Here is an 18525-nt window from a genome sequence, read left to right on the forward strand (position 1 = left end):
GCAGATGCCACTGATGGGGTGGGTGACTGTGAGGATTACAGCCAATCTGCTTCAAGTCTCTAGCTCATCACAGGCGTTCAATAAATTCCAGCCACTGGCATCATCTTGACTCTAAGATGCCACAAATGCTAAGTTGTGTTACTAAGTTTATAACTGCTTTTAGAAAATACTCTGTTGAATGAAATATTTCAGGGATGATCAAATAAGAGCCACAATGAGAGGTATTCTAAAAGGAGATTTAATATAACAATAATGTCATAAAATAATAGATCGTAAAAATGATCTAGAAACCAGGCAATCAACAGGTGTCTCTAAGCAGGTTCTGGGTTGCAGGTGGCCAAATCCCATAGAGGGACCAGGACTCTGCTCTGGAGCTTGACCCACAGAGAGGAAAGGGCCTTCTATGAACCACAGCAGGGAGCTGCTCCCATGGGGTAGTTTCCAGGCCAACTAGGCCCACAGAAAAACCAGGAGCACTTCCTCCTGCTTGGACAGGAAGGGGAAGCAGCGACCTCAGCCACCTGCGGGGACAGAAGGGCGCCTACCTGCTGTTGAAGGGGTTGTCTCCAGGAATGATGTGGGTGCTGTCTTTGCCGGCCAGGAGCTTGATGCGGTCGTAGAAGGACTTCACTGCGGGTGAGTCTGTCTGGCCCTGCTTAATGATGTCCAGGGGGTCCCGGGACCCCCGGCAGAGCAGGCTGTTCTGACAGGCTGACTGCAGGCAGCAGTCAGGGTCCAGGCAGTCCACCAGGCCATCTGGAAGGGCAGAGACAGAGCCAGGGGTCAGCAGATATCATGGCACAAAGCTGCTTTGAGATGCTAACACCTTGTCCCGAGCAGCCTGAACCCTTCCCAACGGTCTGAATTGGCAGGTCTCACACAACAAGCCTAGGATAATTCCACTATACACTCACAGGAAGTACAAGACTGAAAGGAAATAACTGAGAATGCGGACAAATGGTTATCCCCAGGTAGTAGATTAGTGTGTTTCTCTCTTTTTCTTTCTTGTATTTTTCTGGAATTTCTCCTTTTTCTATCATGAGCAAGTATTATTTGAGTGGTTGGCAATAAAAACAAACATGTTGCTCTTAAACAACATTGCGCAAAAGAATTACCTGTTGCCAGATCTCAGGGGCCCATGCTAATGCGTGTGCAAGTCATCAAAATGCATGGGATTCCTTAAATCTTGCTTCAGTGGAGAAACGCATTCCGTCCCTTCCCCCTCTAAGCCAGGGAGGGTACTGCTGACTAGTGGGAGAACCAGGGTGATGAGTTTGACACTTTCCAGGAAATGTGGAGAAATGGCTTTAGCTTGAGCACGCACAAACTAAGCCATTAGTTTCCCCAATTGCTCCTGAAACTACCTTCCCCATACCTGCAGGACTTTGAACATTCTGATTTATTTGCCTAGATTCCTGCCCCTCCACCTCTTTCCCGAGCTGATTCCTATTCATCTACCCTTCAACAAATATTTGAGTGTCATCCCTGTTCGGGAAATAAAACAGAGAACAAAGAATGATGGTGTCTGTCCTTAAGGAGCTGACAGTATAGTGGAGGAAACAGATTATGACTCATCCTTTAAGACCCAGACTAGGTGTGGCCTCCTCCAGGAAGCCTTCCTGATGATGCCCGAGCTAGCTTAGGTATTCCCGTTCTGTGTGTCCCTGAATCAGAGATTCTCAGAGAATGGTTTTGCGTCACAATCCTGTAGGGAGAATCAAGGGCCTACCCCAGAGCTCCCCAGGCACAGCTTCCAGGAGCAGGTCCTGGAGTCTGCACTTTAAACATGATTCTCAGGTGATTCTAATGCACAAGACATACTAGAGACCGCTGTTAAAGCCAACTTGCTTGTACTAGAATTAATTGTCTCCGTATGCTTGCCTTCCTGTCTGGAAAATGAGCTCTTTGAAAAGAACAGTGTCGTATTCGTTTTTATATTCATGCCTCGCTTAGTGCCAACCATGGAATCAGGCACTCAACAAATGTTTGTTGAATGAGTAAATGACTGTTTCCCATTCCTCACATGTCTGTTGGGGCTGAGGATGAGGGTGTTTAGGGCAGTGTTTGCTCCTTAGAATTCCTATTAGAATGGATTAGTTAGCCAACCCTTCTTCACTCTGCTGGGAATTGATCGAATACACAGCGTAGGAGCTTGGAGAGTAACTTGCTTACCTGTAACTCCCTGATTTGATAGCGAGGCATTCTGGGGCCATAATTAGCATCACAGAAACATGCACTCCAACCCTGGGCTGTGACTTGACAAACACTTGAACTGGAACACTGAATCAGAGGCCTGGCTGTGTGCTTTAAATTTACTACAGCGTACTTTTTTGGCATTACCCTTTACGTTTGGTTCCACTAATGAAATTGAAATATTTAATTTCACCAAAGTTCCACTGTAACTTAGCGATTAATGTACAATGATTTTAATGCACTACTTTCTTTTTAGCAAACAAACAAATTAGGAGGTTGCGTGTTCCGCTCAGCTTTAAATGACTAAAACTAGCCTCTCATCTTCCACGTGGGCAAGTGTTGCTCGTGTGCCTCGTAACACATTTAGATTTACAAAGTTTTCTGGAAACGCAGACACAGGAGGGTGAGCAGGCATGCACGCTTGAAATTTAGAGACTTTCAAAGTCATGGCTCTGAGCACCTCAGCCTGATGTGCTGGTTGAATCGGGTGCCCCCCAGGGGCCCGCAAATCTCAGACCCAAGAAACGGTGCTGGAGAAGTGTATCTCAGCAGCAGAATGATGCTGAGGTACCATGTCAGACCCACGTTCAGATCATCCAGTGGCTCCCGGGGCCCTTGGCAGAATAAGAAAAAGAAAAGAATAGAAAATAAAAAAGGCAGAGTATTCTGCCTCTACCGTCACCTTCCATGGAGCGCCTTCATTAGACAGAAGGAATCCACCACGGAATGCCTGCTTCAGATTTAAAAATATCCTGCTGAGACATGCTGGCAGTGCTTCATCCAGCCGCTGCAGAAACTTCTCAGGTGAGAAGAAAGCCACTGTTATTAGCACTACAGAGTTCTTTAAGGCCACCGGCCTCGTCCCATTAGGAGTTCCATCCATCTCTGGTGGCCTTTTCCTCCTGAAGCTGGGAATGTGCCACCTCCCGCCCCCAACCCCTTTCCATACAACCAGCTTGAGGGCCTCACATCAGGAGCGAATAATAAATTACAGACAGTCTTGCCTATTAAGCACTGAACGTTGTCCTCTCCCAACCCCCTCTAGTCTGCTACTCCTTCTGTGACTGTGACTGCTTCAAAAGCATGGACCTCAAATTTCCCCACTGTTTTGTTGACTCCAGGCTTTTTATTCAAGGGCCCGTCTGGCAGGAGATGTCCTACAAACACATCAGCAATAGCAGATGGCAAATGCTAACAAAGAGGGGATAAAAAGGATAGAAATGATTTCCTCCTACATATTTACATTTACCTGCTCCGGAGATGGCGCATTTGGGGTTCTATCCATTACTAAGTGTGAGCACACGTTACGCCTGTAATGACCTCATCATGTTTCGTGATTATGGCCTGCTGCCGCCGAACACTTGCAGACAACACTGTGAACTTGAAACTGGCACTCCAATCTCCCCGTGGCCTGTCAGTCATGAGAAGCGCATCTTTATGCCAGCAAGCCCCTCGCATGGAGTCTGACATGGCAATCTTCAGTAAATTACCCTGTCACTGACAATCTTGCAGTTATCTCGCAAACAATCAAGCAAGCAATCAAACTGTTCTGAATTGCCAGTTCAGGACCTGAGAGGCTGCCAATGTCTCCATTCAACAGGGGCATGAAAGCGGCACAGCCCCCCTACGACACTGGACGATTTATTTTTTTATTTATCCACCTCCTTATTTGTTTGTCTGCTTGGTTTTTTTCCTGGTGAGAGAGTTTGCAGAGTCTTCGAAAAGGGCCCCATTCTGCCTCAGCGGTTATGGGAAAGTGACCCAGGCCTTCCTCAAGGGCTCACAGTGGTGCCCTGCAACTGCTTAATAAACATCCTCATTTACTCCACTCTGTGAGATGTGGCCGCCGCCTATCATCTAGGTGCTTTCTGTGAGAACGCACGCTAAGTCGTAGCTCTGGCTGTGTTCCACACACGTACGTCATATGCTAATTGTAATGGCCACTTCAGAGAAATATGGACGTGCAGAAACTTTCTGGGAACGGTAGGTTAGGCATTCTTTGTCTTGCTTTTGATAAAGAAAATCAGAGAATCTTTCATAACAGTTCTGGCAACGTGACGCAGAAATCAGGTTAAGGCTACATTGAAGCCTTTGGATTGGAATTCCCAAGGTAAAAAGCCAAAAAATCTGTACAGCGTCAGAGGTAAGAGCCTGGCCTGTGGAATCCTCTAAGCCCTGGCTGTGTGAGCTTAGAAAGATAATCAACCTGGCTGAAACTCAATTTCTTTGCCTTTAAAACTGAGTGATGGGCTTCCCTGGTGGCGCAGTGGTTGAGAGTCCGCCCGCCGATGCAGGGGACACGGGTTCGTGTCCCGGTCCGGGAAGATCCCACATGCCGCGGAGTGGCTGGGCCCATGCGTCATGGCCGCTGAGCCTGCGTGTCTGGAGCCTGTGCTCTGCAATGGGAGAGGCCGCAACAGTGAGAGGCCCGCATACCGCAAAAAAAAACCAAAAAACAAAAAACAAAAAACTGAGTGACAACAATGCATATATCATAGGGTTATGTGATAGGGAGTTGACAGATATAGTATCAGTCTGGCATATAGTATGTGTTCAATGAACAGTAGGTATTACTATAACCAGAAACTCCCTGAAGTTTTCCACTTTTTCAATTTATAAAAACTGGACATAAACATAAATGAAATGAATGTCCCCTGATTAGAGTCATTCACTGGTATGTGCTATAGGTAGGTTGCATCTTGGCAAGAATGCTATGTTTTCAAATAGTGATAAGATAATAATAATGGGTGGTGATGATAAATGCTATATATTGCACAGGATTTACATCTATTCTTGATTTAAATCCTCATGGTAACCTTACAAAGCAGAATCATATAACCCTTAAGCTGCAGACTCTGGATCAGGGTATCTGGGTTTGAATCTCAGATCAGCGACTACCAATCTGCTGACCTTGGACAATGAACTGCTCTGTGCCTCTGTTTCCTTATGTACAAAATGAAGAAGATGATAACATTATAAGGTGCTGTTGGGAGGATGAAAGCAGTTATTACATATTCAGGACTTGGAAGAGTGCCTGGTGTAGCAAGCACCCCCTACACTGTATATCATCCCCCGCATCACGGTATCACCCATCCTACAGAGTTGGAAACTGAGGCTCAGAGAAGGTGAGTAAGTGAGCCAAGAGGCGGAGCAGCAGCTTTGGAGAAAAAGTAGGAAAAGGCAACCCATGAGATCATCACCCCTGTCTTCTTCATTATTGGAAGGAGGAGATGTTTCCTTCCCAAAGGGAGGCTGAAGACAGGGCAGTGGACACCCATCAAGCTGGGAAAGTGTGAGCAGCCATGAGATTTAATCACTTCTGAAGGCCTGTCTGCTCCTACAGCTGGGGAAGTGTGTGGCTGTTTGAGATGAACATCTGAAAAGGAATCAACATGAGAAACAAGATGCCTGGGAATTCATTCCCTGCAAGGCAGGCTGCTGAGGACCATACTATCTACCTGTGAGACTCAAAGCCACTTTCAGCTGTTTACTGCTGGCACAAGGTTGCCCTTCTGGGCGGCCTCTCCCGTTGCGGAGCACAGGCTCCGGACGCGCAGGCTCAGCGGCCATGGCTCACGGTCCCAGCCGCTCCGCGGCATGTGGGATCTTCCCCGACCGGGGCACGAACCCGCGTCCCCTGCATCGGCAGGAGGACTCTCAACCCCTGCGCCACCAGGGAAGCCCTGCAAGACTTTTTAAGGAGCGCCTAAACAGTCAAGAGATTTAACCTCAAAGCCTTAATTGAACACCTACTAGCGATGCTACACTCGGGGGAAGGGGGTCACGGGTAAACAGAGAGGTTACAGAGACGCCACAGCAAACATCTGAATTTCCGAGTTGGCTGAAACATGCACAGCTTTTCTGCCTCGGGAAGGCTGCCTGAGTCCATGCCTCACTCCTACACGGAAACAAAGTCTCCAGGAATGAGAGGAGGTTTATTTCATTTATTTCCTCTTTGATCTTCGTACACTGGGCAGCTTTGGGAGAATCCAGATGGAAGCATTTGGGTCAGTTTTGGGTGCCTTTTGTTCCCTGCAGCTTGGTATGCAAGTGACTCCCTCTACAACCTGCATGAGCTTTCCGGTTTCCTTGGGCGGTAAAGGCTTCAGAGGAAGATCCAAATTTACTTTTCTGAGTTTTATTTTGTGACAGGGTGGCACAAATCGACTCCCACAATTCACTGCAGGCGCCATGGATAGCGCTGCTAGCGTCTGCACGCAGCACTCGTTGGGGAACTAGGCAGCCGCTCTGATTTGAAAAATGAGCCCCACTTTTCCCAGACCATGGTTTGCTGAGAGGGGCTACCAACCACCAAATCTACCTTCCCCACTCAGTGGGTCAGGAGGCCGGAGGGTGGACCAGGTAAAACATGGGCTTTCAAGACTACATAGTCTTTCATGTACAGGATGCTCGAGAACAGGCAAAGTTCATGAACTACAGTAGAAAGTTAGAAATTGTGGTCACCTTAATGGGGAGGTATTAGCTGGAAAAGAATATAAGGGACTTTTCAGGTTCTGGGAATTTTCTAGATCTTCATCTTATTCACTTGGCTTCACTGGTGAATATGTCTATAAAAATTCATCAAGGTGTATATTTAAGTTGATGCACTTTATGTATTTGCTAACAGACTGACTTTAGGCAAGATAATCACCCTCTCTGTGCCCTGTTCCCCTTATGTACAAAGTAGGCATGATGGTGAGGATGGGGATGGGGATGGGGATGGGGATGGTGCTGATGGTGTTTCAAGGAGCATTGGGAGGACTAAAGAAGATAATCCACATCAGGTCCTTAGAACAGTTGTGAGCACCTAGTAACCTACTAAGTGTCTCAGTCATTTCTACTGCTCTTCTTCTTTGTGAGTCTTCTTGGCATCATATATGTCCGTTTCGCATCCAGAGTGAGGTACTTGCCAAATTGTCATTTTCCCAGGAAAAATACAGGGAGTTAAGGTGGTGAATGCAATATACCCTAGGGCTATATATATATATTTTAAATAAGTTTATTTATTTCTTTATTTTTTGCTGCGTTGGGTCTTCGTTGCTGTGTGTGGGTTTTCTCTAGTTGTGGCAAGCAGGGGCTACGCTTCGTTGCGGTGCGTGGGCTTCTCATTGTGGTGGCTGCTCTTGTTGCTGAGCACGGGCTCTAGGTGTGTGGGCTTCAGTAGTTGTGGCACGTGGGCTCAGTAGCTATGGCTTGTGGGCTCTAGAGCGCAGGCTCAGTAGTTGTGGCGCACGGGCTGTGTTGCTCCGCGGCATGTGGGATCTTCCCGGACCAGGGATTGAACCTGTGTCCCCTGCATTGGCAGGCGGATTCTTTACCACTGCGCCACCAGGGAAGTCCCCCTATGGCTATTTTGGAGATCGGTTAACAGTGGGGAGCTGGGGAAATCAATGAAGCAGTGTCGAGAAGGCAGGAGGCAACAAGCTGGGGCAAAAAGGGAGAGTCCTGCGCTGTCTGCTCTTTGTGATGGAAATGAAGAGGGAGCAGGGGGCGCTGGAGAGCACCCTTCTCGGAGGGCTGGCAAAAGCCAAAGGCTCCTGAATTTTAGCCAGCAGCATAAAGGGGTTCTTGAGTAAAGAAGAAATATGGCGACCATAGCATTTGTTTTGTCTCGGGAGTTATTTTGTTTTAAGGTGAGCTCCTGCAGGACCGTGAGGAAAGTGTGGGGGGGCTCCTGGCTAATATTTTTCTGCCCGGCCCCTATCTATATAAACAATTTGAGTTTCCCAAATCAGCATACCAGCATTATTGTGGCAGCCTGATCTTACATAAGCTTGCAAAACATACACTGCTTCAGCCAGCAGGAGCAATCGCCTTGCCAATCTGCCCTCTAGAATTGAGGCTAGGCATTGGACCCTGAGATAGCTCAGAGATGCAAATCTTCCAACACCTTAGGGTATCTGGTCAACCCTACATGCATGGGGGTGGAGGTGAGGAGAGGCAGAGGGTCAGAGAGCACCCTGAAAGGGAGAAACAGGGCCCAGGGCTCATGGGGGTCCTAGTCCGGGTGAGGGTGCTCTTCCCAGACAGCATTGCTGATCCTGGCCAGTCCCTGCCACTGGAACAGCACTTAGAAAATTTTAAGGTGGGCACTCCAAAGCTCAGGGAACCACTGGGCTCCTATCCTAGTTAGACAAATAACATAATAATACAGGTTTTAGAGTCAGAATGGTCTGGTTTTAAAACCTGTTCTATCATTCATTAGCTATGTAAATTTGGCAAGTGATTGACCTCCTGTGACTCAGTGTTCCCAGCTATAGAATGGACTTAATAGCACCTACGTCACCAGAGAGCACGGAGATGCTAAGACGGGCCCCGTGAAATGAGAAGATGAAGGTACTGCACTTAACACAGAGGAAGAACTCAATAAAGGGAGGCTATTCTCGATGATACTTCCTGCTCTCCGCCAGGGAAAGGCACTGTTCTATTTGCATTTTACCCAATGCCTGCTGACAAGTTGGAAGTGAGGGATAATTGAAAGTATTCTGGCTTGATGTAACTAAGAAGTGAAAGGAATGGGCAAGGCTGACTTGATTTAACCTGGCAATATGAGATTAGTTCTTCATTGCCGCTGTTAGGTCTCCCGCATTGCCAACCTTTTAAAGCAATAGATTGGCTGACAGTGTGCTCATTTGGAAGGTTTCACCTGCCATTAATACCCTGGCTGCCTGATGGACTGTCTTTCAGCAGGCATCTTGCCTCTCCCTCCACAGGGCAACCGCCATCCTTAAACATTGCAAGAAGTAAAATTGTATTTGCACTCCTTCTGGAAGGCCTGTTGGAAGTTTTCCTCTTGCTTCTTGTCAACTCTTTTTGTCAGTCTGTGAACTCCAAGCCCCGGGATCCTTGCCCCCAAAGCACCTTCCAGCTTTTCCTATAACTTAGCAATGGAAGATCCATCATGTCCAACCAGAGATCTGGCAGAGCGGAGGCCTCCCTGAGAGATGCTTTGCTGGCTTTCCTAGTCTTCAGGATGGATGTGGGAAAGAAAGCAAAGGCTTCCTAGGACAACCCAGGCACTGTTACTGAAGGCAGGGATATGATCCAGGTAAGACCTCTCTTTGATATGACTCTGGCTTTACCTCGAAGCTACTGGGGCATCTGGTCGACCCCACATGAATGGGGGTGGGGATAAAGGATGGTAGAAATTTTATGACAATGATCTTGAAGTGTGTGTCTAGTTGTTGTTGTTTTTTTTTTTGGAATGGTTCTTCATCAGAAATGAAACAAACAGACAAAAAACAAAACACTATTAACCAAACCCTTTAAAACCAATGCTTCTCAAATTCTAACCAGCATCAGAATCACCTGGGGAGCTTGTTAAAATGTAGCTTCTAATTCTGTAGTCCTAGACTGGGGCTTGAGAGCCTGCATTTCTTACAGGGTCCTAGGTGACGCTGACACCGGTGTTCTGAGCACCATACTTCTATAAGTCAGGCACTAAACCACTACTGGTCACGTTGTGCTCCCTGATTTCTTGTCCTGGAATCACCTCAGTGATGTTAAAATACTGATCCCGGTTGTCACCCACACCTACTAAATTCCTGAGGGCGGAAACTAGGAATCTGCATTTTAATGAAAAGGCCCCAGTGATTCCTCAGTTCACTAAAGCTCGAGACCCCCTGCTCTGAATTATTGAAACACCTTTCAGATATCCACAGCAGCACAACTGACCCTCAGGAATGAAACCAGCTTTTCCAAATTATGCCTCCTGCGGATGTTAATCGGGGTTCCCTGAAATAGAAATGGAGGTGGGACAGGAGGGTCTGTGGTCAAATGCAGTCTGGGAGATACTGGTTAAACAAAGTTCAACTGGTTTAATCACACCAGGAGTTCTCAGCGCCCTTGATGAGTGAATATGCATTAGGACTCTTTACTGTTGCAATGGAGTGTGCAGTACTTCCTGACCAAGGACCCCGTTTGGCTTGCAGCATCTCCCTGCAACAGTCTCCCTGCAATCAGCCTTACTGGTTGGGGAGCACTTCATGAGCACACAGAGCTCTAGGTTTGGGGGTTCTATCCCAGGAAGGACCAGCCAAACCTTCATCTATTCAACGGTCACAAGTGGCGGCCCCAGGCTTGATTGTCTCATAAAATGCAGGATCAGGCCCAATGCAAACCACGTCATCACTACCAGCACATCAGCTCAGAGCCTCTGTCCTTGGCCTCCCAGAGCCTCCCCCAAACCAATGCATTTCAGCATAGGGGTCCTGTGCTAGGTGACAGGATCCTGGGGGGGTCAGCACGACCATGAAGTGTTAATGGCAACCATGTCTTATGAGAGTCGATAGTTGGCATTTAGGAAAAGCTTACTAAGTGCCAGGCACCAGGCTAAGTGCTTTACGTGCATCCTCTCACTAAATCACCACCAGAACTCTAGGCATCATTAGCCCTGCTGTTTACAGATGAAGAACTGCAGATATAGAGAGAGGTTAAATACCTCGCCTAAGACCGTGCAGCTTCTGTATGGTGGGGCTGGGTTCTGAACCCAGTTTGCTGCACTCCAGCGTTAAATCCTACATGCAGCTGCCATGATAGGTCTGTTACCGTTAAACATTCCGAGTGGCCGATACACAGGAGCTGTTTGTTGTACCTGCCACTAAGACATGCTTAGGGCCTGCACCAAGCTCTTTTAGTTAAGGCAGGACTACGTCAAACAGAAGAGGGACAATTTAAAGACATACTGAAGGGCGATTTATTTTTTGGAAAACTGGGACACAGAATGTTTTCGTTGCCCTCTGCCCCAGCTCCTAAGTTTACCAGCTTACACTTCTGACTTGGGTGGACCACCACAGGGCTGTCCCCCTCACCAGCAGCTTAAGCTCCTCTGTGCTTTCTCAGCCTGCATCATGCAACCTTATCCAGACACCATCCAGTAAGGCTCACAAGAACCCTTTGAGGAGGCTTCTGTGATCTCTACTTCGCAGATAAAGAAACTTAGGCTCAGAGAGGTTAAGGGCCTTGCCCACAATCACACAGCAAGTCAGTGATGGAGGAGTGATTCACCCCTAGTCCGTCCACCTCCAAAGCCTACACTCTTGGTTTCTACCCTCCATTCTTCATAGGAGGCTGTGAGTGATCACAGCCATATCAAGGTTCCCTGTGAATGTTGTAGAATGTGGGGAAGGAAAGGCCAAGCCTTCAGAAAACATTTTTTTTCTAGTTGCTGTTTCTTTTGGTCTTTCTCTTTCACTCTCTCTCTCTCCCTTCTTCCCCACCCCCTCCCACTGCTGCTTCTCCACAACCCAGATACAGGCTCAAGGAATAATGATCTCACTTGATCAGAAAGTTTTCACCTTGGATATCCCTGACAGGCCTCTCTGGCACAGTCTCACCCTTGTTAGCCCAGGGCCATGTTTTTATCCCCAGGGGCTTTCTACCCTGCCTGCAGCTGTCTTCCCCCCTTTCCTGTTACAAAAAACCAGTGGCAACAGAGAGCAGGGGCCTCTGATCTCAGCCACTGATTTCCCCACATGCTCGCCCTTGCCCTGCTGTTTCTGGCCTCTCCCAGCCCAGTCTGCTCCACCCCACACGCCTGTTGACCTCATCAACCACCATTTCCAAGAGCCCACTGACAGGTCAGACAGAAGTGAGCCGATGGCCGGGGAGTCCAGGCCCGGCCGGGGGTGGCAGCCTGGTGGGGTGCCAGGCAGTGACCTGCTGGGCCCCTCAGAAAGGAAAGGGGCTGTCACCACCGACACCTCTGAGCAACAAGCCGGAACAGTGACTTTCCGCCTGAGGAGAGATCCCGTCTCTTGCGGGGGGAGGTGGGAGGACCGGCCCCAAAGCTGAGAGAATTAGCAGCTTTGATGACCGTGTGAAGAATAGACAAATACCCACAGCCCTGCAACTGGGAGAAGGACCAGACTCAGCTATCTACAAACTTCCTGCTAGACTAGGGAAATCAGAAGTATGAATTTCCTAAACACGGCCATTACTACACTCCAGGCACTGTGCTGAACGCTCCCTAGAGATTTTCTCATTTAATCTTCACATCCACTCTGCTGCGTCGGTACTAGGAGCTGGTATTCTATTGCCAGTTATGAACACAGCATCTGGAGGTCGGCAACACACTGTCTGTGTGGCTTTGGGCTGGTTACTTTACCTCTCTGAGCCTCAGCTTCCTCATCGGTAAAATGGAAATAATAATCATATCAGCATAATAGAGCTGTTGCGAAAGACTAAATAAGCTTTATGCAAAAGCATTCAGCGGAGAGTAACCATCTGTTTACTCTGGCTTCCTCACTATTCCACATCTGGCCAAGCAAGCCATCGTGTGGGACGTCTGGGCTCACTCAACAGCCATCCCTGGCCGCCCCTGCCTTTCCTCCTGTCTTGGAGGAGGGAGCTTGCCTACCTACTGCCATCAGCCCACAGGAAGCCGATACACTGGGTGAGCAAAGTCGGCTACAGAGGTGAAAAGCAGCAGAATCACGTGTTCACGTCTTAGTGAAACAAACAGTGTATCTTACATTTGGATTTTCTTGGCATTGAGAAAATGGTGTCAGTGATATACAGTGACTTGGGTGTCACTGTCTGTGTGCATGTGTTTCTTTCATCCTAAAATAATCTACTGAATAAATGACAACTGCTTTTTATCCTAGATACTTCTCATTAAAGCTTTCATTCTTCAATTCATTTAATAAGGAATTGACCAAGACAGACAGGGACCCTGAGGCTGTGGGTCTAGATTCGAGAGGGGACACAATGAACAAATAAATGTATAATAGACTTTGCAAGAGTGATAGTGCTTTGAAGAAAAGTAAAGCAGGGCAAAGGGTTGGAGAGGGTTGGAGGGGAGCCAGGGATGGCATCTCTGAAGAAGTCATGTTTGGGTAGAAACCTAAATGAAATGAGGAAACAAGTCACGGAAACATCTGAGGGAAAAGCATTCTGGGCAGAGGGAACAGCAGGTGCAAATGGCCAGGGTTGGGCTGTATTTTGTGAGCTATGGGGAGAACAGGATGGTGGATGCTGGCCCAGTGGAGGGAGAGGAATAGAAGGACAAAATGAGATCAGATGGAAGCGGGCACCTGCTGATGCAAAGCAATGGCCAACGTTGCACCTGGACGCCACGCTACGGGAGATGAGACGCCCTGGGAAAATACCAGAAGAGGCGTGATATGACCTGACTCTTAAAAGAATTCTTCTGAGGGCTCTGTGTGGGACAGACTGGCAGCTGCAGGAACAGTAGCCCAGCCTAGCAAAGCTGGTGGCATGATCTGGGTGGAGGTGGGAAGACATTAAGAAACCAGGGCCTTCATAATTAAGAATAGAGATTGGAGGGGCCAGACAGGGGTGCGTCCACAGATCTGTGCGGCAACACGCAGGGACAAACGTGGCAGGACAGAGAGCCAGGGAACCTGCCACAGAGATGTGAGCCCAGGGATGTCTGCAGCGTCCATATGCCAATCAAGTCGCCACTGCCTTGAGAAGCAGAGCATCTGGGCTTGTTTCCCCATCAGGCAGCCCAGGGCCACCACGCCTGGAGACATCACTCACTGCAGGCTCTCGAGCTCCCCTCTAAAGGGGACATACTGTGCCAAGTCAGTGGTTCTCAAAGTGTCAGCATCATCTGGGTATTCGCTAGAAATGCACGTCAGCGGGCCCCATACCAGACCTATCGGACGAGAAACTGGGGGAGAGGCTCATGCCTTCCGGTGACTCTGATGCCCACTGACCTACCAGAAGCACTGTGCTAAGTGTTTTGCACGTATAAACTCATCTGTGCCTCACAGTGTCCTATAAGGTAGGAACCGTCATTAGCCCCACTTTACGGAGGACAAAACTGAGGCTCAGAGAGAGGGAGAGAGAATGACTTGCTTCGGCTCACACTGTGGAGCAGTGGAGGGGCCAGGACGTGAACCAAAGCTTCCTGACCCCAAAGCCTCGTTACCACCCTGCCAGGCTGCTTCCTCCTGCCACGGGCAATGAGGAAACATAAGGAAAGGCCCTCCTTTTTTCCCTGCTCTGAGCATGTGCGTTCAAGAATAATCCAAGTAGACACATCAGTTTGAAGGAAGAGGGGTCGTTGCGATTTTGGGGACCAAGATGCTAAGTGGAGGGAGGTAAAGCCAATACTTGGGGTAAAGTGCACTCTGCCCAGCCTGGCACACACGACCTGTCTCTGTCTGTCCAGACCTGCTTCCCCAACCTCTCCCTCCTCCACTCTGCACACCCTGAGCCTTCTCAGATGTCCCCACATGTGCTCTGCTGCCTCTCGCCTCTGTGCCTTTGCCATTTTCTTTGCCCACAATGCCCTTCTCTCTTGCCTAATCTAATTCCTCTGTAGCTTTCAAAATTCAAGCTTTACCGGCTCTGGAAGCCTTCAATGTCCCTCTGCTGGTCTGCCATCACCCCTTGGCCTTATGTCTATCATGGACACTTAGGATATAGCTTTGCAGTGACTGGTTTCACGTATGCCTCACCCCCCCCATGAGACTGTGGATTCTTTGTGGGTTCTGTGTCTCGTACATTCCTGCAGAGGAGAGGCTCGGTGTATATTTGTTGAATGACTAAATGATTTGGGGGGTTCTGTCCAAGACTGTGGCTTGTTTGTGGGGGAGGTGTTTGCCATCATCACCATCAATGAGAAGAGGTCTGTGCAGGGCAGGGACGGGAGGCGGTGAGGGAGGCCCACGTGGGGTGCAAAATTAAAGAAGGCGCTCACTCTCAGGTGTGAGGTTCCTCCGTTCATCCTGGTCTAGGTTGTGGGTCTCAGATAGATCTTGGCTCAAACGAGAAATGCCAGGCACCTGTTCTCTGATTGGTGACCGGGTCCCTTTGGGGGAAGCATGTACTGGATTTAAAGCCAGGAAACTAAGCCTCTGGCTCCTATCTGCCCCACCCTGCTACGTGGCCTTAAAGAAGTTACTTTCCCTCTCTGGGTTTTGCAGCTGCTGAAGACTGCATATTTCAGCCTTTCTGTATCTGACATTCCTGGGCTCCATGAGCTCCCTATCTCATGAAGACATAGCATCCCTCAGTGCGTGGCCCTACCCATGGGTACTGCTGGTAGTACTGGCTGGGCAGATCAAGGATGAAATACCTTGAGGATTGAAAAGGGAGGGAATTCCCTGGAAGAGGCTTGGATTTTGCTGTGTGTGGAGAGATACGGAAGCACTGGGCACAGAGCTTTGGGGGACACCTTGCAGTTTTCTTTGGATTCACATTTGGCCGCATAATTCTGGCCCCTCTCCAATCCCCCAGAGCTCGTGGCTGAGAAGATGGAAAGTCAAAGAAAAGAGCACAGGCTTTGGGGCAGCTGTTCTCGCTGCAGTGTGGAGAACGCCTAGCTATTTAAAGTCCAACTGCTCCACTTTCCCCCGCTGCCCCCCACCCCCCGCCGGCATTCCATTGCAGAAGTACTTTGTGGCAAAAATGCACTCCAGATCCAAAATGGGGGGGGGGGAAGCTAACACCAAGGCTATTTTTCAGAATGCTGCAGAATTCGTGCTGCTGAGGGGCTGAGGGTGTTAAGGAGGTCTGCCCTGCTCTGATCCCGGACACGAAACTCAGGTGCTGCGAGGGGCCTACGAGGAGGGCTCTTAACCTGCTTCCTGAACCCTGACTTGGCTACATTCTAGCTGGGGGACCTGGGTAAGCCACTCCACTTCTCCGGCCCTTAGTTTCTGCTTCTATGTAAAGGATAATAAGAGGCTCTCAGGGCTCTCATGGGCTATTGCCATGATTTATTTGGGCAGTTTGGTAACGTCTGAGCACCGGCCTGGCCTCTAATAAGTGCTCCATGCATCGGGCCTTTGACATCGAACCAAAGGACACTCCCTGTGTTGATACCGTCCAGCTCCTCCGGTACGTTCCTGGGAGATGCTAGTGTCTACATCAGATTTGTCAGCCCTGGCATGACTGACATTTGGGGCTGGACCATTCTTTGTGGTGAGGCTGTCCTGTGCACACAGGACGTTTAGCGGCATCCCTGGCCTCCACCCACTAGATGCCGGCAGCACCTCCTCTCTTTCTCCTTGTCGTGACTCATAAAATGTCAGACACTGACCATGTCCCCCGGACAGCAAGGTCATCCTTTGTAGGGAGCAACTGGTCTGGACTGAGGGGAGGACTGTGGGAGCCACAGAGCTAATCATGGCACCGAGGCCCTTGAACCTTCATTCAGATGCTGGTCACAGAAGCCAAGAGGGTAATCTCTGCCATCTAGATGGCTTCTCTGGCCAAGGCAAAAAGAGAGGAAGCCAACAGAATGATACAAATGTTACCTCTCTGCCACCAGTTAAACCTGTGTTTTGATCCTTTAATTCCCTAAAATAAGTCCTCAGTGATTTAAATTATTAACTCTTTTTTGCAGCTTATGCATTTTAATTACAATTTTATGATGAATATTTGATTTGTTATCTAATCAGGGAAAAATATATAATCCCTTAAGAGACACTTAATAACCATTTAAACTATTAAAGATTTGATTCGAAAAGACTGAAGGTGCTATGTTAGGTAAACTCATGAACGACAAACTCCACGGTCAAATAAATTTACTGTGAAAGGGGAAAGTTTCTTACTATGGGAAAGTTTTACCTTGGAGGTGATTTTTCCGAAGACCTTTCTGCGACAGCACACATTCTGTACTTATTTGAACCTCCTTCAGAAACAACTTCCAAATTTCATTAGTGTTGTAGAAGAAATGTGATGCTGGCTTTAAGGTAGAAAAGCAGTATGTTGTAGTGGTTAGCGGAAAGGCCTGTTTTGAATATGACCTTCTTGAGGTACCTTATCTGGGAAATGGAAAAACTATGAAGAGGTAGACTCATAGACCTTGCACTTCTGGTGTGAAGAAACAGATGACATAGAAGAAAGAAGGGGTAATTTAGGGGCGTGACCTTTGCTGTGAAGGAAACAACAGAGGGTGATGGGAGAGAGAAGTGAAACTTCCAGGTCAAGATAGGCCTCTTTGGGGCCTTTGAGCTGAGACCTAAGAATGAGTAGAAGAAGCCAGTCGTGCAAAATGCCCAGGTCAGAGTATTGCTGGCCCTGGACCAGCAAAGGCTCTTAGGGAGGATGAAGCTTAGCTTGTACAAGGATGGGAAGGCTGGCCAGAGTGGATGAAGCAGAGCTGCTACAGAGGCTGTCGGGGACACAGTGAGAGAGAAGGCGGGGACCCATCCTAGCAGGCCCTCTAGGCCAAGGTGAAACATTTGATTTTGATTCTAGCTACAGGAGAGGCCCTTAGAGGGCACGACATCATCTGACTTACAATGTAAAACTATCCCTCTGGCTGCTGTGTGGAGGCACGGAGGACATGGGCAAGAGGAGCAGCAGAGAGATACCGCTGGTTGCCTGTTCCCGTGATCGAGGTGGCTCTGAAGCCCAGCACAGCGCTCTTGGAATCTTACTGAGGATAGCTTTTTTTTTTTTTTTTTTTTTTTTTTTTGCGGTACGCGGGCCTCTCACTGTTGTGGCCTCCTCTCCCGTTGCGGAGCACAGGCTCCAGACGCGCAGGCTCATCGGCCACGGCTCACGGGCCCAGCCGCTCCGCGGCATGTGGGATCTTCCCGGACCGGGGCACGAACTCGCGTCCCCTGCATCGGCAGGCGGACCCTCAACCACTGCACCACCAGGGAAGCCCGAGGATAGCTTTTATATGCAATGGAGAATGGATTCTATCTTTTTTTTTTTAACTTCAATAGAATAAAAGAAAACTGAACCCCCAATTCTCAGTCTCCTAAACAGAAGATTCTCTAATCCAATGTGCCTAGGAAATCAAAGATCTTATTTCAACCGGAAGATCCTGAATAATAATAACAGCCCCCTGTCGCCATGTGGTCCTCTAGGAGTTCAGTTGCAGCTAGTTCTGCTTCCCTCCCAAAGAAGAGAGCCCCAGTGCCTGGCCAGGTGGCAGTGGCCTCTAGGTCAAGTTTTCCTTCTAAGCATTAGATATATTGCCTTCCTCTCTCGGAGCTAATCATTTATGGCTCCAGTTACATGTCCCACAAGGTCTTTGGACTGCAAGGGGAATCCTTATCCAACCCAATTAATAGAGCAATGTTGCACTTTTCAGCTGTCCCCCACCCAACCCATCCATCAACATGATTTGCACACATTAATCAAGGCATTTACAATGGGTTCACCAAGCTTTCCCTCTCACTAGATGAAGAAATGGGACTATTTGGACCTGTGAACCATAACTCTTGCAGAGTCCCTGAAGTCCCGAGCTTGGCTCTGCTAAACGCACAGACAAGGTGAGTTATTAATTACCAATTGAGATAAATGCCGGGAGAGCATCCCTGCATCATGTCAAGCCAATTTGGATGGTTATGGGATGGGGAGAGAGGGGGAGGCAATGGTCGGTGAGGAGTGGGTTTCGTC

General features: G+C 48.6%; 1 protein-coding gene across 9 annotated transcripts in view; it reads right to left on the reverse strand.

Annotated features, from left to right (window-relative positions):
* The window catches only part of TENM2 (teneurin transmembrane protein 2), a 714433-nt gene that overhangs the window by 101373 nt on the left and 594535 nt on the right, over nucleotides 1-18525 (reverse strand). For all 9 annotated transcript variants that reach the window (XM_067732909.1, XM_067732913.1, XM_067732908.1 and 6 more), the window contains one exon: nucleotides 546-756. In XM_067732909.1, the coding sequence (XP_067589010.1) occupies nucleotides 546-756 (211 nt within the window). The remainder of the gene's footprint in view (nucleotides 1-545; nucleotides 757-18525) is intronic.

The sequence above is a fragment of the Pseudorca crassidens genome, chromosome 3 (genome assembly GCF_039906515.1).
Source record: "Pseudorca crassidens isolate mPseCra1 chromosome 3, mPseCra1.hap1, whole genome shotgun sequence".
In the NCBI taxonomy this organism is placed as follows: domain Eukaryota; kingdom Metazoa; phylum Chordata; class Mammalia; order Artiodactyla; family Delphinidae; genus Pseudorca; species Pseudorca crassidens.